The sequence below is a fragment of the Tetrao urogallus genome (genome assembly GCF_951394365.1).
Source record: "Tetrao urogallus genome assembly, chromosome: 8".
NCBI lineage: Eukaryota > Metazoa > Chordata > Aves > Galliformes > Phasianidae > Tetrao > Tetrao urogallus.
In genome coordinates, this window is record NC_136821.1 from 10,219,944 (window position 1) to 10,244,061 (window position 24,118).

At 42.1% G+C, this 24,118-nt stretch overlaps 1 protein-coding gene across 1 annotated transcript in view; it reads right to left on the reverse strand.

The window, feature by feature from the left end:
* The window catches only part of PDIA5 (protein disulfide isomerase family A member 5), a gene marked incomplete at both ends in the record, with an annotated part of 90,495 nt that overhangs the window by 48,837 nt on the left and 17,540 nt on the right, over positions 1–24,118 (reverse strand). Inside the window, 7 exons of the mRNA XM_079539145.1 lie at positions 1,042–1,113; positions 1,217–1,308; positions 5,348–5,415; positions 9,125–9,185; positions 10,408–10,500; positions 16,316–16,361; positions 17,110–17,193. Of these exons, the coding sequence (XP_079395271.1) occupies positions 1,042–1,113; positions 1,217–1,308; positions 5,348–5,415; positions 9,125–9,185; positions 10,408–10,500; positions 16,316–16,361; positions 17,110–17,193 (516 nt within the window). The remainder of the gene's footprint in view (positions 1–1,041; positions 1,114–1,216; positions 1,309–5,347; positions 5,416–9,124; positions 9,186–10,407; positions 10,501–16,315; positions 16,362–17,109; positions 17,194–24,118) is intronic.

A 24,118-nucleotide genomic window follows, 5' to 3' on the forward strand; every position in this document is an offset into this window, starting at 1 on the left:
TACCTCTTGATGCTAACAGGGATGCTATCTGTCACCACATTTGTGGGTTCCCAACTTTGAACCACCAAACCTACCACTGCTGAAGACCCTGGGCTACCCAGAATGACTCATACATCCCCATATGGGTGCAGTAAAACATGTCTATTGTAAGCCACTTTTCTTAAGCTATATTATCATGATGGCTTGCAACATTTTCCAAGTTTTCACTTCCTCATACTAGCTTAATTTTAACAGCATTTCCTTGGCTGCAAGGAACAAGGGAGAACCTTCATAACTCTACAAAACCTGAGAGCTGGAGCTGGCTGCTAAAGGCAATCGTCTATCACTCAACAAGCTCTGCTCCCTCCAGCTGCTCCACCAGCTTCAATGATGTGCTGATTTGCACCATCTGAATACCAACTATTTAGAAAAAGACATACATAAACACACTTGTTCTGTCTCCCTCTCTCAAATTCTATTCCCACATGCTCATTCAGCCCCCCGAATATTTACAACTGCAAATAGCTGCCTTTAGGCAGAAGAAGATGCTTTCAACATCACTCAAGTCACAACAGGAAACACAAACTTTGTGAAAATGACTAGTGATTCAGGGTGCCTTGATCTGCTGCTTGTTTCTGCAAGATACTCTAAAGGCTCCATCCGAAGGCTGAAGAAGCAAAGAAAACTGCACACTTGGCACATACATTTTTTATAAAACAACCAAAGTCAGACCTTTTATGAGACATTAAGTTCAGGCACCCAAGATCACTGGAAATTTAAGTTGGCGTTTTTAACGAAGACAAGATCTGTGCATTTGCATTGATTTCAGTCCAGTCAGCCTCCTATTACAGATGAAATGCAGTTGTAAAATGCAAGGCATGCAAGCTGAAAAACAAACATTAGGCAATCTCTCTGTGCTAGTTCAGCCAATCTCAGCAGGGTAGTTTTGTTTGCGCTTTTGAGCAGAGGGAATGAGGGAGAGATGGCTGATCCTAAACCATTACATTTTGTAAATAATGAAAAGTACATAAAAGGTAGAGTGCATGAAGTTCAGTGCCTTACTTTTTCAGCCACTCTGCTATATCTGCCGCAGTAGCACCGTAGTTCTCAAAATGGAACAGGAACTTTCCTTTCCTATTAAAGCAACAAAACAAGGTTTAGTCCTTGCCTTGAAGATAAGAACATGCAATTATAGTTGAGTGTATGATTTCCAAAAGAGTAGCAAAATATAACTGACTCAAAATAGCAGATTGTAGGATATCCACGGACATTGTATTCTTCCTTTATCCTTTCAAATTCAGCAGAGTAAACGTTCATTCCTGCAAGAACCTGAAAAAACAGAACACAATAATATTGATTCCTATAATGCAGTAGTAACATCACAAAGCAAAGCCAAGCAAGCTTTAGGCAGATTCTGATTTAATTCATATTGCTGTAAAACAAGAGGGACTTCATAAAGGCAATGAAGTGTTTCCAATTTTGACCAAGGGAAGACAGAGCAATATTTGAGCCTAGTCCATAGAAAACACACACCATTCATCTTGTCACCTACTCATTTCTCTTGCAGATTCTCCATTTCTTTCTATTCACCCACTAACAGAATCACGAAAAGGAAATTCTCTCAATCTCACTACTTGTGCTCTCCTTACGTATTTGTATTTTAAGCTACAATTCTAACTAGATATTTTTCCTCTTCTGCAAGTACACAGCTTGGTTCATACCCAAACACTAACCAGGACACAAGTTCCACCACACTTCTTTGATTTCCACTCCAGCAACAATTTTACAACCTCAGCTCATATCCAGATCTACCTGACCAAGCACTGGCTTTATTCCAGTTTAAAGCTGCGCTTAATGAATGAAGGGGGGAGGGGAGGTGGGGAAATAGGTGTTACTTCAGTGTAAAAGTAAAACATGCTCCATGAGCCCTGGAAATTCCACCTGGCATTTTAAATATATTAGCTGCCTAACTGGTAGGGTGCAGTGACAGTTGAAATAGCCTTGTCTTACAGATACTTGAAGGTGGGTAGGGAAGCCGAGCAACTTCACAGACAGTGAAACACAGAGTTGCTCTTCCCTTTCTTCAGGCTCTGTTCCAATCTGCCCTCCAACCCAGCAGTCCACCCCAAGCTCCACGCTCAGGGCTCTGTGCCCTATTCAACTGCCTTTCAGATTTTTGATCTGAAAATCTGAGGATGGTACTAATTCTGATTTTCCATGGGTGTGAGTTTCACACTGAGGCTGTTCTGCAGCCAACCAGCCAGTTGCCGAGATACAACCTCAAGATTAGCTTAGTTTTAATGGCACTGACAGCTTAAATCATTTCAGCAGCAGGGTTTTAATCCAAACTCCTCCTCCTCCATCCCCCTCCAAAAACAGGATTTTCTTCTTTGAGCTGAAATATCACATCAGAATTTAATACCAGGTTCCTGATGCAGCAAACTGAATAGACCAACCAAACGTGCTCAGAGCCAGCATGAAATAAATCTTACAGAACACAATCCCTGCTTGAAGGTCAACTTTTTCCAAGAGTATGCTGGAAAGTCAGAAGATTCTGTTTTCTCTCACCTATCCTGAGAAAGGCGAAAGGAAAGTTAACTGAGAGAAGTACAGAAGTAGGATCTATTCTGGCTGGTCCAGTCTCTTTGAATTTTCCTTGTAATTCTAAAAATCAGATTGACTAAAAATCATTTTAGATACCAAGAATCAATTCTCCCTTTCCCTTACCCTATATGCCACCTCTTGAGGACAGGTAAATTCAACAGGACCAACTGAACTGTGTCCAGCCAGACTGGTGACTGATAAGAGACAAGAACCTGGATTCATACTGGTGTTCATATATCATATGAAGCATAACTGGCCCATTACAATGGGATTCATTTTTAACGACAAAAGTTAATGCTTTACCTGGCCTATAATCACATAATTATGTACCACTGAGTCTGGCAGGGGCCACGAGCACACTTTCTACCCAATTCTGGATCCTCCCTCTATACTTAAGTTTAGATGTTTAGCTAATTTGCTTTTAGCAAATGACTGAAAGACTCTAACTGTAATTGAAATTTATTACCTCTTGCAACATCCAGAGCAAACCGGGGATCAGTTTATTCCTTTCATCTCTGCAGTGACATTTGACAGATTTCAACAGTTCATCTGCTTCCAAACAAGCTATCTGTAATCTAAATCCATAGCCGGTCACATTTTACAGGACTCTGACGATTCCTGTTCTCCTACAACATTCACACATTGCTTAAAACTCCTTTCAAAAGGGCTGCTTCAGATTTCAGCTTCACATCACCACTTGAAGCCTTCCTAGCGCTAAGTTTAATGAACACATTAACCAAAGCTGATTTTGACTTCTAAAATAAGGGTAGGAGCTTCTAAAGTCTCCAGTTTTTACAAGAAAGAAAAAGACAAGAACCAGAAGAAAGCACTTAAACACACTCAAGCATCTCTTTACTGGGTGAAGCCTTCTGGTGCACTCAAAGTCAACAGAAATTAAGCAGATGAAGTTCTTTGCTGACCACAAGTTCCTCCCTGCATTTGGGCCATAGCACGCCAGCAACAGACACTCACCAGACCCCACCTGCCACAAATCATGGGAATCTTTTGTGCCAAGAATATAAGTCATCTTCATCTCACTTGGAGCTGGTCTTTTCCAGATCAGAAAGAAATTGCAAACTCTAAGCATAATACTGAATGTGCCACTCAGCTTTCCTTTCAGCAGCAGTATGGAACATAAAAGGACTAGTCCCAAAAGAATGTAACAACCAACAACAGAAACAGTTCACCTTTTCAATTTTAGGGTCTATGAAATAAGGCACACGGTATTTCATTTTCCTGCTATCTAGTGGTAATAATCACTTTTAAGCCTGGCACATTCTGACAGCTAATGAACAGGTCTGATTAAAAGGCCAAAACTTCACTCCATCCAAACCAATCATAAACTTTCCAGCAATGCCTGATCTGGAGGTCAACGTTGCTTTCGGGCAATGCACAGACAATTTATGATGGGTACAGCACAGAAGATTTTAGAAATGACAAACTCTGTACACATCCCACTCAGAAATCTAATTAGGTCAGATGTAGATGAACGGATACATGTGAAAGACACTGGAGGCAGTGGCATAACCCTCCTTTCTGACATCTGTATAGGTGTTCATGCTTCTAATTCCTGTCCACCCACACCTCACAATGGACCTGCCATGCAGGACGGGAGCACCATTCCACAGAAAGCAGCACACCCTCCTCCAAGGAGAGAGGGAATCTCAATGCTGCCTGGCTGGATAGAAGCACGCTAGAAAATATATATCCTAAATAAATCTGAACAACTCCCACTGCTTTTTGCCCTAAGCAAGCAAGGATTTAAAGAAAACACTTGAAAAACAACTAGCTGGGAAAAGCTGGGGAAGTGTGAGCACACTCAGTACTTAAGAGATGAGCTGACCTGAACCTCCCTAGTAATGCACTGTGGTGCTTCATTTTTTCCCCATCATTTGTTGCCTCTCCTAAAGAAACCTGAAAACTCTTACAGTGACTGGTTCAGTGGGTAGGATCAGAACAGATCCAGCCTGACCTATGGAAGTTACTATAAGCCTATTTCTGTGCCACTCCAGTATTAGGGGTATTACACAAATTATGCACAAAGCATAATATCTTACTTGACAAGCATCTTCAACTTGCTTAGCACTCAGCATGCCTTATTAGTACAAACAGGTAACTAAGTTATTGTTATTGCTGTAACATGATTTTATTAGGATCAAATTTTGTTTTTATTTCAGCCCAATATAAATTGTTTGTTAACAAAGCTACAGTGAAACTAATTATTAATGCTTAAGCTCACTTGCTAGGAGAACAATCAAGCTAACAAAGGGTAATACCCATCCCATGACACTGACTCTCCACTGAAAAAGTTGATTAACTATTACTATAAAGACATCCATTTGGCTTGAAACATCAAGCCAAAAAGCTAACAAAATTCAGTGTGGCAAACATTTACTTATCTTATCAAAACAAGCTGAGGAAGCCCAAAGCCCACAGACTAACCAGTTAGGAGCAGATCAACTACACAGCGTCAGAACCCATTTTTCCCTACAGAAGCCACACCAGATATAAATGGTGAGTTAACACCTCATTCTTCAAAGTTTTAATACGAATTTAAAAAAAAAAAAAAAAAAAAAAAAAGAGAGAATCGAGAATCCTGAGTGGTTCTGGAACAACATCATCCATTCCTGGCTTTGCTTTAGCTCAATTAAAAATTCCCCACTTCAATAAATATTTGTGGTTTTAAATGCTCAAAAAAAAAAAAAAAAAAAGAGTGTCTAAAAGGGCTTTTTGTATTTCATATGAAGTTTATCTTCTCACTTACATATTTACCCTTCAGTTCTGTGGCTGCCTGCTGAAAAGACGGCATCATTCTCTTACAAACACCACACCCTGATTAAAAAAAAAGAAATTGTGTAAGCAATATGTCAACAACCCCATTCAGATTCTTCTACAGGATCTATATTCTAAAGCATATTAAACTACACATTTTTTATAATTTTTCTTTTTCCCCAATCCTGACTTTTTTCCACTAGTTATTTGATTATTATTTTCTAAGGACATTGCTTCCTGTTATATGCTATATGTTACATGAAAGTTTTTCACGTTATTCATTTCTCATCCTTGTTTTGGAATGAGCGACACCATCTATATTCTTCAGGCTCAAGGCTGAAACTACTCTGGAATGCGGGCTGAAAGATGTTTTACTCATCAAGTCAAATGAAAAGCTTCATGCATTTTGAATGGACACTCTAGCAACCAGGAAAGTCAGAACGAGTCTTTTATCAGTGGGAAGATGGGGATATACTTCAGATTCACCTCAGTTTTAAAAGTTTTGCAACTGATTTAAGACACTTCATAAACAGATTAAACAGACTTTAAAAGTTAAGTTGTGCACTGTTAACAGAGATGATAACTGGGAGAAGCAACAGCCCTTATAAGATCCAAGAACTTTATGTGCTGAGGAAGAGAAACAGTGAGCAAGGAAGGAAGACAAGCTGGAGTACACTAAGAGCTTTTTGATGACGCTCTTGAGCGCTAAGCAGATTAGCAATAAATCACCTTGTAAGCAGTAGGTTTCACCCTTGCCAAGTAAAATATGCACACGCACACTGGGAACTGAGGGAGGGGAGAGAGCATGAAACAAAGCAAGCTGCAGCCATGCACTTCAGGCACTTATTGTAGAGATTCTTGGTCTGCCACAGGACAATTGTCAACTCTTTCTTTCTGATGAAGAAAGAATGGTTTTGAAAATAACTTTCATAAAAGAAGGTTGTGCAACCCCTGGTTTAGGATCACATCAGAGTGCCTGGAAAGAACATCCTTTAATCAGAGGAAAGAGCTCATTTCTGTGGTCTTTTCACCTTTGATCTCTCCGCTCCAGTTGCCATTGAGGTTGTTAAATTAGTGCTGGTTCAAGCAATGATTTCCTAGTGGGCAAGGACCACTCATTTGAGGTACACTGAAGTCTCAACTTCATCCAAACCACTGGACAGGCATCAAAAGATATGAGCCATTAACACCATCTTCTGAATCCTCTGTTTCTGCTTTCTTCAACAGCCTCAGGCCATAAACTTCCCCCAACTACACATCTCTGTCCCTTGGGAACCTCTCCCTGGACTCCCTTCTGCAGCTCAGGCAAGTGCCAGCCTCCTCCCCCAGCTTCCACTCATGCTCCTTCTGCTGCTTTGGGCTCCCTGATCCTAAACCTACCTCAGAGCAACCTGTCCTGACCATGCATTTTCACACTACGCTGCTCAGGACTCTGACAAGCCAGATATATACCCATGGGGGCATACCTCAAGGGTTACTTAAAAAACTCATTTCTCATCTGTTATTTTTTCTTGCATTCTGAGTGAAAAGTGTTTGCTTGCTTTTGTCTGCTTTTTTAATTGAACACATACTAGTTTTTCCACTAGGAAACATCTCCATCTTTAAAGTCTTGTTTTCAGTGACATTTTGAACAGCTCATTTTCATTGCCAAATGCAGACTGTCTCTTACAGGATTCTTCTTTGGCAGAGTTAGCTCTAAGTAAATCTGAATGCCTGTAAGTATACCTAATTTTTCATATTTAGTGCTGTCTGACTTATATTAAAGTCTGAAAGTAGAGTGAATGGGCTTCAAATAGCAGGTAATAATATCTTCTGAGGAAAAGGCTCGCCTTTGCTCTGAGTTGTTTCACTCAGATCAAGCATTCCTGAAATATTAAAGAAACTACATTTAAGTTTCCAGTCACTTTCATCTCCCTCCGCACTAGCATGTAATCAAAGAATCCATTTCCTGAATCTGCCACAATGGATTTCCAACAAAGCTTGCAATGAAGCTGAAAAAATGAGGCAGCTGTCTTCCTCGTGCCTTCCCAGACAAAGACTCCGATGTCCTCTCCTGCCAAAGACCCCCTTGGCTCACCCCCTGCACGTAAGGAAAAGCAAAACTCCCTTCAGCAATCAGCTTGGATTTGCTGCCGCCAGGCACAAACAGTAACACTACAACACAGCAATCCACAGCTCCAGCTCCCCAAAGCCAGTGCTTTAATACAACTGCTGGATGTATTCTGCCTGTAGTAAGAGGAGCAAGAGAAAGGAAAGAAAAACTGGATAAGAGTCAAGTCAGAAGGTCTCATGTATTAAATAAAAGATGAGGGAGTTAAGAATCGTGAAATCAGAGGGGGAAAAAACCTTACAAGGTAGGCTTCCTTCACAGCAGTTCAGAAAGCAGCAAAGGTATTACAGCACTGCAGACTAGCAGGTGTTTTGCCACTTCAAAAGACCAGAAACTGGAAGGAGGAGGGTTTCTGGGGGAACGGTTCAAAGAGAACCAAAGGCTAGATAAGGCACATTTAAGGCAGGGACTCAGTTGTGGAAAACAATTATTCACGATACAGGTAAACTGTGAGGGGCTGTGCAGCAGAGCGCTTGCCACGAGGCAACGGGCAGGCAAAGCAGGCCTGTAGCCCCCTGCTGACATAGCCAGGGCAGCCTGCAGGCGCTACAGAGCATGAAGGCCCCGTGCTGCTGCTAATTTAATTAAAGGAAAAATACCCTCGTACTGATGCATCATGCTAAGTCTGGGGCCATTCTGGCCTTCTTGGCGGTACTCTGAGGAGACTAAAAAAGGGTAGGATGGCGTTTCAGGCAATAATTACCAGAGAAAATACACTCAAATACTAGATACTGCTGCCATGGGGCATTCATTTTAGAAGAGAGACAACTAAGGAAAAGCTAGCAATGCCTTGCATCAATTTCATGATCAGGACAGCACTGGGAGGCTTTTCCAGCTTAAGGCACACATTCATGCCTTTCTCATGGCTGCCCCGCTTTCCAGCTGAGCAACAGCTCCGGCAGTATTTTGTTTTAAAGAGCTGGAAAGCCTCTAACACACCTGTCACCAGTTGTAAATCTGCAAAAGCTGAATAAGCAGCCAATGCAACAACAAGCTCAGAGCAGTGCAGTGACAATGTCACAAAAGAAACAGAGCAACCCAATGAGTTCTTCTCTTTCCTTCCTGCCACCCCACATTCAAGATATTCCTGCTGGTGACAATTGAAACATCCAGAGTATCTCCTGAATGGAGTAAGAAAAAGTATTCCTGCTCTTGACTGTTCCCACTACCTGCAGTTACTGAGAACAGATAGAGCTTCTTTCTATTCCAGGGGCTACTCTAGAGAGCTTTTGTTTGTGTCTAACTGCTTGTTGTATACTGCAGCCCAAAGTGCAAAAGTAAAAAGCACGTGCAGTATTTATCTGCAATTCCAGCTCCATATAGACCAGAGGGCTAGACCCTCTCAGAAAGTAGCATTAACACATGAGTGCAGCATATCACACTTCTGTCTACTACCATACATATTTAGGAAGGATAACAAGTAAAAAACTTACATAAACTAGATGCTCATCACAAGACTGAGATAAAGGGAAAAAACTGCCAGCCTAGGATGCAGCAGATGAACAATGAGAGGAGAACTGAATACAAACAGGCAAACACCACATGGATTTCAATGATAATGACAGTATACGATGGTGTCAGTGAAACACAAGGGAGGCTTCCAGTCAGACTTGAACATTTCTCAGTAAAGATGACAGCAAGATATGCTACATTACTTACATGGGGCATAGAACATCATCAGAAGGGGTTTGTCTTCCTTCTTCAGAAGCCTTCGTAATTCCTAGTGAATGAACCAAACAAACTAAGTACAGGCGTACATAAACATACACTTTCATTAAACTTTAAAAAGTCAATATTTTAGTAGTATTCTCCTTTATTTGGGGAAATGAAGCGGTCATACTCCCAAACAAACAAGACTCGAGTTTCTTCTGCCTGTTCAACTTTAAGTTGAAAGGAGATGACAGAACTTCTTATAGACTCAAATATTTCTAAATAGCCAAGACCAACATTTTTGGTGTCAAGATGTGAAAGTTGTACTGTTTGGTCCATTCTCAACTCAGAATCTGCAACCTAATGAAAAAAACATACTCTAATTCAATAAGTTGGACTCAGTAACAAAGTTTTCATTTCCACACTATGAAATAGAATATGCCATGAGAATAGATTTTTTACTACCAGCATGGTAGAAAAAAAACAGATCAAGTTTTCAAATTGAACACAATCCTTGGAAGACTTATAATTGAGTACAGAAGGTATACATTAAAAATTAATCTTCCTACAAAAACAGAATGTCAAAATAACTGTTTCTAATATTAAAAATGAAAGCTAGGTAATTGAAAAGGCCCTTTACAAAATACCAGCTAGTGCCCAATCAATTAAAGTTTTAAAAATCAATAGACTAGAAAAGTAATACAAAAGACCAAGCTGATAATATTAGAGAGAATATCATGGGTAGCTCTGTGATGGCACTAACTTATTAAGGTAGTTTTATCTTATTTACAGCTTTCCCACTTGCCACTGCAGATGGTTACTGTACAGGGTTAAACCACTCAAGACCCAAATTTTGCTCCTACGTGCTCCAGACTTCCTGAGAAGACCTCAGGCACATGAGAGAATCTAAGCTTTAATGACAACCTGCAGTTTTAAGAATAACATTTTTATCTCCTACTTGCATCCTGCAGCAACTGCATCTTGCAAGCTGCTACACTTTGAGACAAACATGTCTCTTCTATTACAGCATCCACAATGACTTGATGCTTGCTATGTAGTTCAGACTGATACCACGACCACACACAGGGTAGAGGAAAGAAGGAAGGAAGCAGGAGACCTTGCTCTCTCTACCATAATACACGAACTTTATTATGTCCCTTTAACAACTGTGTACTATAGAATTTCCTTCCAAAGGAAATAATGGTGCTTTGTTAAGAGTTTATACAAACATGCATACTCCCCACATCCCACATAATTACAAAATGCACAGAACATCTCTTCAGTTGTCATACCTTTTCACTGTCAACATGCACAATGTCTTTGGCTTCAGGATCCTCCTCCCACAATGGAGCACCTTCTGGATCTTTGAGAAAGGCCACAATGGACTGTAGGAAACAGGAAAAACAGCTTTTAAAGCAAAACAAATGAGAACCTGAACTCAAATCAAATACTGTCATGTGAATCCCAAGCAATAAACATTTTCGCTTTTCCATTTTTACACTCTTTTGCTATAATGAAGTTGCACACAAACCTATTCTTGCAGAACTAAGCGATACACTGGTGCTTAACTTCCTCACAAATGATATACCCACTCAGTGGTGCCTATTTCTATCACAAAACTGGGGAAAGTTGCGTGGAGGTGGACCGACACACAGTCAACAATTTCAAGGATCCTTCAGAGAGTTCTTTCAGTGGTAGTAGATCTCCAATGTTTCCTGGCTTAGCAGGAAAGATTTCTCTATGCAGAGGTTACATTCCATGCCCTTAACTGGATCTGTGTAACTTTTAGATCCAAAAGTACCAGCTGTAGGGCACACTGATACTCACATAGCAAAAGCAATGAATTCCAAACTTATAGATCAGACTGAGCTTTTGGTCAACGGGAAAATAATCCACCAATAGTCTCCCCTATGATCCATTCAAATAGAAACTGCACTTAATGGATTTTTAAGTAGGAGTATAAAAAAGAAACATAGCAAGAGAGCAGGAAATGTGAAGCACTTTGATTCTGCAGCTCCAATATTTGATAAGCTGAGTACATATATGCACACTCTACTTGACTGACATGTTTATTCCCTTTATCACAAAAATACTTCCTACTAGTTCAAATTTCAGACTGAACCGGAGGAAAACTTCAGTCCTCTAAGGTCAGCGAGAGGCTGGCTCTCCACAGATTTCAGCAGAGCATCACTGCCCACTGTTTCCAGCTATATGTGAAGGTGTTAGTTTCATCACTTATCCTCAGATGTCTGTGCTATAGAAAACACAATGCCTAGATTTTTATGATCACTTACAGCTCAGATTGACCTTGTTTTCTTTCTCTGTGGCACCCTTGTAGGCATGCATCCACTCCCAGACAAGAACTCTGTGCAATAACACAATGAGGTCCAAGGGGAAGGTGCTGTTCTGGTGACAGCAACAGGACCCGAGGGACACAGCTCCATGCCATTCAGGTTTGTAACCCACCTTCTCAAGAGCAGGTTATCAGTACACCTGGTAACACGTGCCACTGAAACAGTCTCAAGAGATACTTCTGCCACCTTTCTGTCTTTGGTAAGTTTGCTCTTGTACAACACTCCAACAGCTTATCAACAGATAATAGAGTTCAGCTCATCTTCCTGCATCTCAGCTGGTACTACAAGACTTGGGAGGATTCAGAGCTTACAGCATTACTGCATTAATGACCGTCTACTTGCTTAGCTAACATTAAAGAGATTTGTCTTATAGTAAGAGGCAGCATATATTAGTCACTAGACAACGACCAAAGCACTTAATGTACCTAGTGATAAGACCTAAGGGGTGAGGAAGCTGTTTTGGGAGCACAAACACTTTGCATAGAATAAATTTGTTTTAATGTGGCGTTAGCAGAGAAATGAGCTATCAAGAAGTTTGATTAATTTATAACGCAGTTACACTTGTAAAAAGCTCTAAAGCTACAGGCATCAGCATCCCAAACAATGCTGTAAGAAAATTTAATAACATATAGAACAAGGAAAGGGCAGGAAGACCAAACCAGGAAGATATTCCAACCCTGGGAACACCGCATCAAGTTCTGCTTGCCCTCGGTCTGCACAGACCTCAAATGTACTCTGCTGGGGAGGAGAGAGGGGACAGCATTTTAAACAGCTAATGAGTGCAATTGACTCTGCTAGTTTCAAGAAATTCCTGTGTGCCAAGTTCAGTGATGTAGAAACAGATGTGGTTAGAGAACAGGGGATTAAAGAGATTTAATTCTTGCAGCTTCTCCCTCTCAGCCAAGAAAGAAAAAATTAGATGTGTAATGTCTTCTGGCATGAGCAGGCAGTGCAGTGCCTCACACTCATTACTCCACTCTGTGAAGAGCGTTTCCTGTGCGCTTTTAAACAGCAAAGAAAAATCCCCACAAACAAACCACAGTATTATCTAATTGCAGAAAAACAGTTGTCCCTGGGTTCTGAGTTCGAGACCTGAGCAAGGTCCAGGCCACAGCACAGCAGCTCTCATGCTGCAGAACCAGCTCCACTCTTGCCCTGCCATGATGGGGTCAGGACATGCTTTGGTACTGCAGCCCCCGGCTCAGGCAATGGGCTGTTACCCACTGCCTAAGCCCCCGCAGCAGCTCTGAACATCAAACACCAATTCAGTAGAACACAGGATGTGGTTTTGTCCAGTAGACGCTGCCAAAATGAAGCTAGTTTTAACAGTACAATAGTTGGCTATCATTTATGGGTTTTAACCTGAAAAAAATAAATATGGAAACACGTCACGCACTTTTTGCTCCTTTCAAGTATAATGCAGTAGAGATGCTAATAAGGAAACTTTCCTTGATTACACACACACATCCTACAAGAGCAAACTTGAAAAGGATACAGAGTTTAGAGCTGGTCTAATTTACTGGGTTAGTCCATTCCCTCTGCCAGAAGGTTTACACTTGAAAGAATTTTCTCCATTTTAGAAAGACAGTAAAATTCTCCCTGTATTTTACCCTCCAGAAAAGGCTTCAGTGAATAACAAACATAGCCTGGATACTGGCCTTATGACAGTATGGCAATTAGCATATGGTGCGGTTAAAGTAACCAGCTAAAATCAAAAAGTGATCTAACTTCGGACATCCCACAGCAGCTCACTACAGATACCTGGCAGAAAAACTAAGCCATTTTTATCTTGCACACTCAGTTTCTGGAAAAAAGTAATTGAGTTTATTGGCTTTGTACCAGCTGTTGTATTTTTACCTCTGTGCTTGCTATCAATGGATATATACTTTATGACTTTCTAACACTGATTTTAAGACTTAAATTTTTAGCTTTCACAACATATGGCTATGTGTACCATAACTTTTTTTTTTAAACACTGCAGAGTTGTTAGAAATCAGCTGCCTCAAAATGTCACCGCTTGCACCAACATTTTGAGAAAAAGCAGGTAACTGTACCACTCCTAAAGCTACTCACAGTTACACATCCATTAATCACAATCCCCCTCCCACTGTCTTTCCCCCAAGCACCCCCAATACAAATAGTCAAGGCACTGATACTTCTGACCCAGTGTTATTGCTCTTCTACAGTACCTTGGTATGTGTCACTCATTGTGGCCACCAGAATTACGTACTTGATGCAAGACAATGAACTCAGATGGTGGAGTAACATTTCCCGTTCCACTCTCTGTTCCTTTACTAATCATTTGACTTTTTCACTCTTGCTAAGCCAATATTTTCAGGCCAACCACATCCAGGCAGGTAATTCAAATCCTATTACAACAACCTGCTGATACTTCAGCACAGTTGGAGTTGTGTCCTTCTATCCCTCTTGCATTTCTTATCCCACAGGTTCTTGCTTTCATATGGACAAGCCACTGGTATTGTGAGCCTTCTCAACTCTTTAAAAAGATTAATTTTAATTTTTTTTTTTTTTAAACTATTCTGAAAAGTTTTTTAATGATCAAACTTAATTCCCTTGCCATCCATCTTCTTTATCAGACACTCCAACAGCTCAGATCCTAACCAAGGTCTCAGCAGCAGGGGGTTCTGACTACTAACATCTCCCCACTGCAGGCACTGAGCTATCCTTCATTCCTCATTTTTCTAAGAGTTAACCCACAAGGACCTAATTACGTAAGAATTTAGTCACTTGAAAAAATGAAAAGCTTTTCTTAAAAGCCTAAGTACGCTATCAGCTGGATCAGCCCTATCTATGAAATTGATGACTACTTCAGAAGAATCCTTTTACAGTAATGAAGCATTTCCTCCTCAGAGCTGTGTCCACTATTCTCCAAAACAACATACAAATATTAATGTCAACAGAATGCCTGGAAGAAGATCCTAGTTTTATTGCCATGAAACAAGTCCTTTAATGTCTGTTCTTCATTTTGCCCATCTGTCCATAACATGAGTATGAAGCTCAATGTAATGATATCCCTCTGCTGCTTGCTGTTTGTAGCGCGCTAGGAGACCTCTCACAAATGCAGCTAAAGGTAGGAAAGAAGTGCCGCTGCCTCAACACAAGAAGGCATGGAGAAATGGTGCAGAGGGAGAAATACAAACAGTATTCAAACAGCCATGAGCAGCAGAACAAATAAACAGCTGAATTCTTTGACCACTGCTCAGCTCTGATGTGCTGCCCAATCTGTAAATCATTAGCAGTTGGTTTCAGAGAGGCAGTTAATTTAAGAAGGAGTAGAGATCGTGGAAGACAGGAGCTTCAGAACCTCTTCTGTCCAAACTAAACTCACACATCCCATGTGTGTCTATGGGGTCACTCTAGATCTGCTTTCTTCTCACCAGCCAGAAAGAAACACCTAAAGGCAGGAGGGAAGGGGAAAAATACATCACAAAATGGCAACTAAAAGAATAAACGACATGGTTCCTGTCCTGCTATGATCACAACTCAGCTGGAGCACTCCCTGGGGCTCCGCAGGTGCATTCCAGTTCATCCTATCTGTAAGGAAGAGTCACAGCACTAATTCCTGGTTGCAGTGTTGTATGGAGAACAGGAAAGACGTTTTAATGAGTATTCAAACCACCCACATCCAGGCAACTAATCAGTCTACTTCACCCCACCACCCACTAAGAGGAAAAAATAATAAAAAAGCATCAGGTGCATTTCCTCACAAAGTACACAAGGAGCCTGAGGCATTTGCTGACAAGGCTGGGTTATCCAACCCAGGCAGCATTTTTGCTGCAGGAGAGGCGAAGATGCACATTCCTGTTCTCCTCACTTCACGTGAATCCTGCTGAATAGATGATTCAAGCCATATTTTTTTTCCAAGACAAATCTCTCCATCATCTACCCCACAACAACTCTGGCTGTGGAAGGAAGGTAACAGAGGAAGCATGCTTAGAAGCAGCCACTCTGACAGAATAGAGCTTACAGAGCATCTCACACAGACTTTTCTCCATCCCAGTCCAAACCCTTGAACAAGGCAGAAGATAGATACAAATCTAATTCTGACAGCCTAAATCGATTCATCAAGCTTCAGTGATTATGCAAAGCCCAAGTTTGCTGAAGAAGAGGAAGAAAAACCAATTGCCATCAGAACTGGGTGGAAATCATTTCTGGAAGCCAAATCATCACGTGCCCCATATGAGGATACTCCCAGCACCTCACTGGGGATTTGCTGAGGAAGGCTGCTCACTTTCACCTTGCTTACTGTGCTTTCAGTCTATCATTCCCCCCATCAGTCAAATTTCGTATCTTTCCCACTGTGCTCACAGAACACTGCTTCCTGTTGCTTTGCCTCAAGATTCAGAGAAAACGGGAAGTCATTTCATCCCTCTTGCACTCTGGGCACATCCATAAAAACTGCAGTTCCATGATCAAAGAGCAGGCCACTCAACTCTTAGGAATTTATAAATGCAAGGCCTAAAAACCTCAGAGAAATTTCTATCCAAAAAACACAGTATCAGCTAATACTTTCAGTTATACTGCCATCAGTAGCACCTGGTAATGAAAATAAGAAAATCCCTATTTGTAACCAGCTTGGAAGCTAACTCACAATTTATATGACTGTTTAACATGGGTTCAATCTTGTTAATACACAGCTTTTCTGAATCTGTGGTTGGCAGATGCATGCATCCACAAAAGCCCCTAGGTCATTCTGACAGCTGCTTATGAAGATTAACCACCCTCCCTTTCATGCCTTCAGCATGAAAAAATACCAACACCTGTTCTTAACCCACAAATCTCTCTCCCATACCTAACCAAATAATAATCAAATATTTAAATTTACCTTCAACGTGACAGCTCTGTTATATTCAGTATGAAATGCACCATCCCTGTAGAACAAGGAGTGGGTAACAGTGTTAACTTACAGTAGCATTGCTGGAAATCACACAGCTCCCTCACTTCTAACTAACCAGAGTAAAATTACCCTGCCAAAGCCACAGAACCCAGCAGAATTTACACCACAGCAATTTAAGCAGGGGAGGAAAAGGAAAAACTGAGGATAAAGGCAGGGTGGAAAACAGTGTGTCATGCAACCAGGTCTCTCCTCTCTGACACTTTTAGTAAATTTTATTATTAGGCATGATCTTTGGAGATGCAGCTGCTTGGTATCTCTTACACTTTACAGTACTCCCACTCTATTATTCTCAGGAAGAAGATATCTTGCTATCTCATTCCATTTCCCTCTCTCCAAGTACTTTACAAAGTACTATCTCAAGTTAGAAGAGCAAGCAGAGTGGTGAAGCCAACTGTCCAAGACACATGCCAGTAGGCAAGTGACAGAAAAAGCAAGAGATCCAAATCTCAGCTGTCAGCCCTGTGCATTGGGTAGTTTTAGTCTATTGGGCACCTCTCCCACAAGCCCAGATAATGTACTCTCTTCAACAGCACAATAAATTTATCTTAACTTCTGTTACAACACATGCTTCCAAACTGAAGAAACAGCGAGCAATTTCACATATCAGAGGGCATAGTAGAAATAACTTCTCATGCTGTAGCAAAATGGAGCTGCAAGGAAAACAAATGGTCCTAACAGGGGCATCAACAATTAGGAACTACAAATCCCAGCACAGCACTCACTTATAATGGAGTAATTCCACTCCTTTCTCCTTTGAATTAGGATCTACTTTCATCTTCTTGCATAATTTTCGGCTCTCAGTGTCACTGCAAAAAACATATATTGGAAGAAAAACAGTTACAAGAGAAAGAAATCAAATGCATTCAGTTCTGAAAACTCATTGCTCTGCTTCCTCAAAAGCAATTAGTAGTACCTAACGGTTATTTAGAAGCTGCTCAACCAAGTTTTGGAGAAAAGACAATTAAATTCCTCAGTTTGCCTGGTCAAGACACAGCAGACTGTGTTAATCTCCATTCCGATGTCAGGCTCCAATCAGCAGAAAATGAGTCCATCCTAGCATGCCTAAGTACCTCAGATGACATTCTGTTCAAGGGGTTAACATAAAATTTAGGAAGTCAACATTTAAGAAGTCCATGTTCTTGATACATTGATGATCAAATAGCACCATTTGTGAAAATATTCAAAGACAAAAGCTGAACTGGTTTTGTATCTGGCAGAAGATAAAACCAAGATCTTTTCACGGTATCTCCATACCCGGATCACATGTGGCCACCTTTAAAAAGTTACAAATTTTGGAGCAACCCCATTTGCTCTAGGTACAAGGAATGTGTCCTGGAAGGTGGTGGTTTCCAAACTGGTAAAAAGAAAGAGTTCAGTTTGTGTTTCTGGCATAACCCCAATTAGGCTAAAGAAAAAGGCCACGGGAGCAAACTGTGCCTTAGGTGAGGCAGGCAGGGGAAGGGTCTGTGCCGACTAACTGCTGTCCTCAACACACAAGAGCGCAGCTGCTAAGCCTGCTTCAGGTTGCAGTGGATATGAAGCCAGACACAGACCTGGGGAGATGTGTGAAACAGTGAACAACAAAGAGAAGTGGATGATCCACACTGATGAGACTATCCTTTGCATCGACAAACCACAAGATTAAAAACCTTGGAAACCTGTTCCCAGCAGAGGACATCTTGTACTTTTTGTGCAGATAAATCAATTTAGAAAATGGAAACACTGGAAACCCATCAAGTTTAAACCAATTAGAGACACATTAGAGAGCCCAAGATACAAGGGCTTCACCAAACGAAGGGCTGCTGGCAGCACTGGTTCTAATTCCCCCAGTGTTCTCCAGCTGCCTTGGAACAATAAAGAAGTTTGCAATGTGCTGCAAATGAGAGCCTGCCTTGTGGAAATCTCCACAATGATTATCTTTAGGTGGAAATGAGAAAGGGTATAATATGGACACGTGCACCAATACCAGAAGTTTACAATGAAATGAGTATCTTAAGGAACTAATGAAGCATGTGACCACTTTACCAGTAAGAAGTGCCTGTAGCCTCTGCTGTTGAGAAGCATATTTCTGTAAGAGCGTTACTGAATTCATGTCTGTTCTCCATTGTCAGATTATAGCTCAAGCAACACCACAAATATCTCTGTCCTACCAAACCAAGTTACAATCCCAATAGCCTGGATTTAGAGTCTTCCCAAGAAAGTCTGCAACAACAAGTCCAGGAGCCAGAAGCTCCCTGCCTTCACTCACTTGCAGTCCTCCAGCAGTCCCATAGACTAAAACTAGGGGGTTCAAGGGTCAACAAACACCAGGAGGCAGCACAGCTTCTGACCACCCTCACATCTTACCCAGACACAGATCAAGGTGCATGGAGAAGACCTCGTGGAACTGCTGGCGTTAACTGCTTGGCAATCAGCTCATGTCAGTCCACAGTTAACATTTCTAAATACTGTTCTGAATACTCCCAGAAGTTTCCACCTCAGCCTTGTAGAGACAAAGGTTAGAAGGTGGTAGCAGGGAACAAATGCAATGCTGAACACCTGGCTCTAGCAACAGGCTCTGTCAAACCCCTGAGACAAGCAGAGGACCAAAACTGGTGTAGAAACAATTCTGCTGCCAGTTCTGCCATCAATTCAGGCAACTTCAATCCAGAGTGAAACAGGGAATTTTTCCTCACATATCAGTTAAGAGATTCAAAGGCTTACTCATCTCAAAACAGTTTTGCAAGGTTTGTCGTTGGAAAAGCTACAAAATATTACTACCAAGATGCACTCACAAGCAAGCCACTAGCAACTCCTGGCACCCCAGCTCCTACCAATTCTCTTCCTGCTTGCATGAGCTTCTATTAAAAAAGGAAAGATAAGAACAGCTGTTTCACTGGAAGGACCAGACTGTGAGCCCACTCTGCTCTCAGGATTGCTCCATTTGTAGAGATCCATGTGGCTGCTTGAATGCACATCCATTATCACAGGAAGGCAAGCAGCAGTTTGCTCCAGTCTTTCTCTGGCTATGCATTGGTCTGATTGTCTGCACCAGTGCATTGGGAATTCAGTCTGTTTATGCAATCTATGTGCACTGATGCAAGGGATGGAAGAGGAGTAAGCTCCCAGAATAGGAGATTTCTAAATATGAATCAACAATTTTTTCATGCATCAGTGCAGACTTCTGCACATGCCAGACCCACCAATTCAAATGTCATATTAATGTTTCTTTGGAAAAAATGAAAATAAAAAGACGTGCAGAAACGGCAGAGATGGATGCATTTTGCTTTTTCTTCTGCTTTTGCTTACAGCCAGACAAAAATAACCTGTAAAGAGCAACCCTGCGCTGATAGCACTTGGTAATGACCATTATCCTTAATGAGAGTAAATATCAACACAGATGCAGCCTCTGCTCTGAGATTTGTCTCCTTTGGATCTCAGCCAACAGCCTCTCTCTGAAGATGAGCTCCTCAGCTCTCACACGGGAGAAAGTAATGAGGACTCCAGTTCTTACAATTTAATTACACCACTTGAAGAGGCAGAGCAAGAGTTAGTTCCAAGGGCTGGAGATGGAAGGTAGGGGTGGAACATCAGTCCTCTGCCATCCTAGCCAAGGCACTCCAGACAAGTACCAGGCTCAGGAAATGCTAGCTTGAGGATGGGTGTGTGATGATGCCACCAGCAGACATCTTTGGCTGCCTCATGACAGAGCAATTTGGATCCCACAGATCCCACCCATGCTACTAGTGAAGGGGTCCAACTTCATCCTGTTTCACCCTATATGCAATACAGCAAATGGAATATGGTCAAATCTCAAGTGGGGCAGCAGTATAGTACCCCTCATATCCTACAAACACAATCCACATACTCCCCACTCCCAGAGAATCTGCCTGGTGCTGCAAAACACTCCTTTGCTGGAGAAGCAAAGCCACAGCAGCTTGTTCAAAAGAACAATAAAATGAATGGTCTAAGTTGACCTACCCAAGCAAGGAGTCTGAATGACAAGGACAGCACACATCACAGGAACACCTGATCCCTTCCCAAGCACACTGCAGCCTTCTCAGCTTTTCTGTCATTTGGGGTTGTGACGGAGCTGGCAGAAAGCCCCAAAAGCAGCACTACCTGCAAACCTCTGGAGTCCCCTGTCAGCATTAGTGTGCATGAGCGATCACTTTGCACAGGCAGCCATCTGCTGCCGGGCTGGGATGAGGCCGAGGACCTTGCAACAGAGCTCTGACCACCTCTGGATAACAGTTATCAAAGCCAGCACCTGAAAGGGACACGCACGCACTGGCGTTGCTCAAGAACAGTGTGTGATGCTCTGCCCGCAGGTGGGAAGCTGGAGGCCCAAAGCCAGAAGGATGGGGACGTGGTGAGAATCTGGTGGCAGGAGCTTACGCAGAGAAAAGGCCTTGCCACACTGTGGCAGAAGAATTCAGAAAGGGGGCAAACAGAGGCCAAAACAAGACAGGAAGAATGCAAAAATATGGTACAGGAACTGGGCTGCATAGGTTCACAATGATTTTTAAAAACAAGTCCAATCTGGATGGAACTCGACTAAGAGACAGTGCCCAATTCCTATTCAGAGAAAATTCAGTATTGTCCTGGCAGGTTCAGAAGGCAGCAGGTTAAAGCCAAGCACCTGCAGCACCATTCCTTCCCACAAGCACCAACAAGATCTTCTGCAGCTGCCCACATATTCCCTTTATTGTGAAATGCTGACCACTGGATTCTAACCAAGGTAAGAAATCGACCCTACAGCACCATCAGCCTGTGGGCAGGGAGAAGCTGGAACAACTGTCAGATCCTCGCTAAGAAAATGCCAAAACTGCCCTCAGGAAAAGCTCGTGTCTGCTGTTGCCAACTAGCAGCTCTGAGTGCATGTGCTGTGTGTGGCCACATTATCTCAGTGGTGCTGGCATTCACAACACCTTGAAGTGCAGCCTGGACCAAACCTTCCGATTTAAGTGAAGTGAGTAATAAATCACACCGTGGCAGCACTGATTTAAGTACCAAGGTCGTGGTATTTGTTCACACAGAAACTATCTTACTTTCCTATCAGCATAACACAACCACATGAACCACGGATCTCTCAGTCTGTAAACAGATTTTATCTGCACATCTCCAAAACAGGGCTCAACAATACACATAAGCATAGCTTCAGCATCCCTTACGTTCCAGATGCACCTGCAGACCAGCAAGATGGAGGCTGTGTTGTACTGTCCCAGCAGCTGGAAGAGATGAGACTGGACAGGGAAGGAGAAGGCACAAGCACTGAGATCAGGGTGTTCTGTCCACAAAATAAGCCTTCTCACGCTGGAAAAAGCTTTGGAAGGCATCAGTGAGAGCTGCCATCAGGTTAGCGGTGTGCTGTCTCATTACTGCCTCTGTTGTTTAATTGCTTTCATTCTCTTATGGTGAAAGCCATCATACAGAGCACAACTCCAGTTTTATTCAGGGACCTGCAATTTCAGAGCAGCCCTCAGAAATGAACTATCACAAAGGGCTTCCCAGCCCACTGCACAGCCTTTGCAGTTCCCTCAGGCTATCCTGCAGAGCACACCCTCTCCAGACAACAGACTGACGAACATCCTGGGAAAGCAGGGAGCTGAGACCCTGCCAAACAATTCACTGAGCTTGTGACCCAAAAAAGCAGCAAAAGCGACACTGACGCCAGAAACTTCCACAAGCCACATGACCAACTGAAACCAGATGGACCCCCTCAAATCCCATTCTTCTCAGGCTGTGGGCACTGCCTCTGCACCACCTCTCTTCCCAATCTGGAAGCTACTGCAACCACTGCTGCTTACAGCACATCCCACTTGTGAGGCTCCTCCTGTTCTCTAATGATCCCAGACTTTGCTGTGTCACTCTCAAGACAGATCTGAATAGGAGAATAAAAGGGAAAAAAAAAAAAAAAGAAAAAAAAAAAAAAGAAAAAAATCACTTCTCAATCCATCAGCATAGCTTGCAAAAGCACTTCTCTAAAGAGCTGTGCTAAGCAGCCACTGGATGGTAATGGCTCACATCTACTCAAACACAAAGTACATCTGCACCTCTCGGAGCAGACAGGCACTTCGATGCTATGCTCAAGGGTAGGGCTTAGGAAGTGGCAGATGAGCAAAATAGGAACAGAACCCAAGAGGGATGGATGCAGAAGAAATAAGCATAGGAAGCTTAGAATACAGGATTTGTCTTTGAAAACAAAGCAATGCTTTGTCACTGCTCTAGATCTTATATGAAAATAAACTTACAAAGAATTGACAATAGCAACAGTTTTCCATAGCAAGGAATAAATGAGCTGCTTGAACAAGGCAGTGGATGAAAAGCCTGAATCTTTTAAGGCTTGAGGGAGCACAAATACCAGAAAGAGAAAGCACACCAACAGAAAGACTCAAGGATTAGGACTAGCAGCCTGATGGGACAGCTTCTAATCTGAATTTAAAGTCTGTTTTTTTCTCCCCAAAGCACAGCAAAAAAAGACTGTGTGGATCAAAGCGCAATCTTCAGAACCTCCTGCTGCAAAAACTTCTCTAAAAGTGCCAGGAATGCAAGTAGAAAAATGCCAGTGCTGTGGAGATCCAGCATCAGCAGGCATCCAATGAAAATGGCTCTCTGTGCCCATCAGTCAATTAGAGAGACCAGAAATCTATAGAAATTAGATTAAAAAGGAAGACTTTCCCAAAATTCAAACCCATCAGATTAATTCTCACTAGAAGTAAGAGCAAGGCAAAGAGCAGAAAGAAGCTCTACAACCAAGAGGTGACAGGTATCATCAAACAAACCTAATTAAGGAAAAAGATGCACAGCACAGACAACCAGCTGTGGACATTGCTCAGTTGCTGACTATTCATTTTGCTTTTCAATGTCATTATTCCATGAAGTGTTGGAGTCACTGCTCCTGGAGATGTTCAAGAAATGTGCAGATGTGGCACTGAGGGACGTGGTGAGTGGGCAAAGTGAGGATGACATGATGGTTGCACTCAATGATCTTAGTGGTCTTGTCCAACTTTATTGATTCTATGATTCTACAAGCTCCAGCTCTACTGAAAGGGAGTAATGAATGGTACTGTCCATGGGAATATGAATTAGTAAGAGGCACTGGGCAGTATCCACACCTGCACAGCAAAGGTGCAAAGGAGCTACAAATGGATCTATACTAGAAATGCAGAACACTTGAACTCCTTTTCTGAAGAGGGACATCTTCATCAGCCACATCCAAACCTCCCCTAACCCTCACCAGGCAGGTGCAGAGGGGTACCTCTGGCATGGGACACGAGTACTAACACTACTTTGGTACGCACACCAAGTAGGAGCACAGAAGGAGGTTCTGGATGCCTCTCCACAGGCACACAGAAGCCACAGCACACTGTGCTCCTCTGCAGTCTCTCTTAGATTTCTGGCTGCATGATGAGCTTGGAGAGTATGTAGAGGATTTTTTTTTTTTTTTTTTAAAGCAGCAACTTCAGGAAAACTGAGGTAACTTATCATTACCTCTCAGCTCATTCACTCTTCAAAACAGCAATGTTAAAAATTCCCAGTTAACAAGTAACCGGAGGCAAAACACAAACCACTGGCACGCATGGCTGAAGTTTTGGTACAGAACCAGGCTTCTATATACAGCACCACAGTGGATTTTAGCTAATCATTGTGCTTCTCAATTAGTGCAGACCAAGCAGGTTTACTATGCTAGAAGAGTTTACCTTAAAGGAGATTTTTTGAGAATAGAACAGCACTTCCTGCACAGTCACT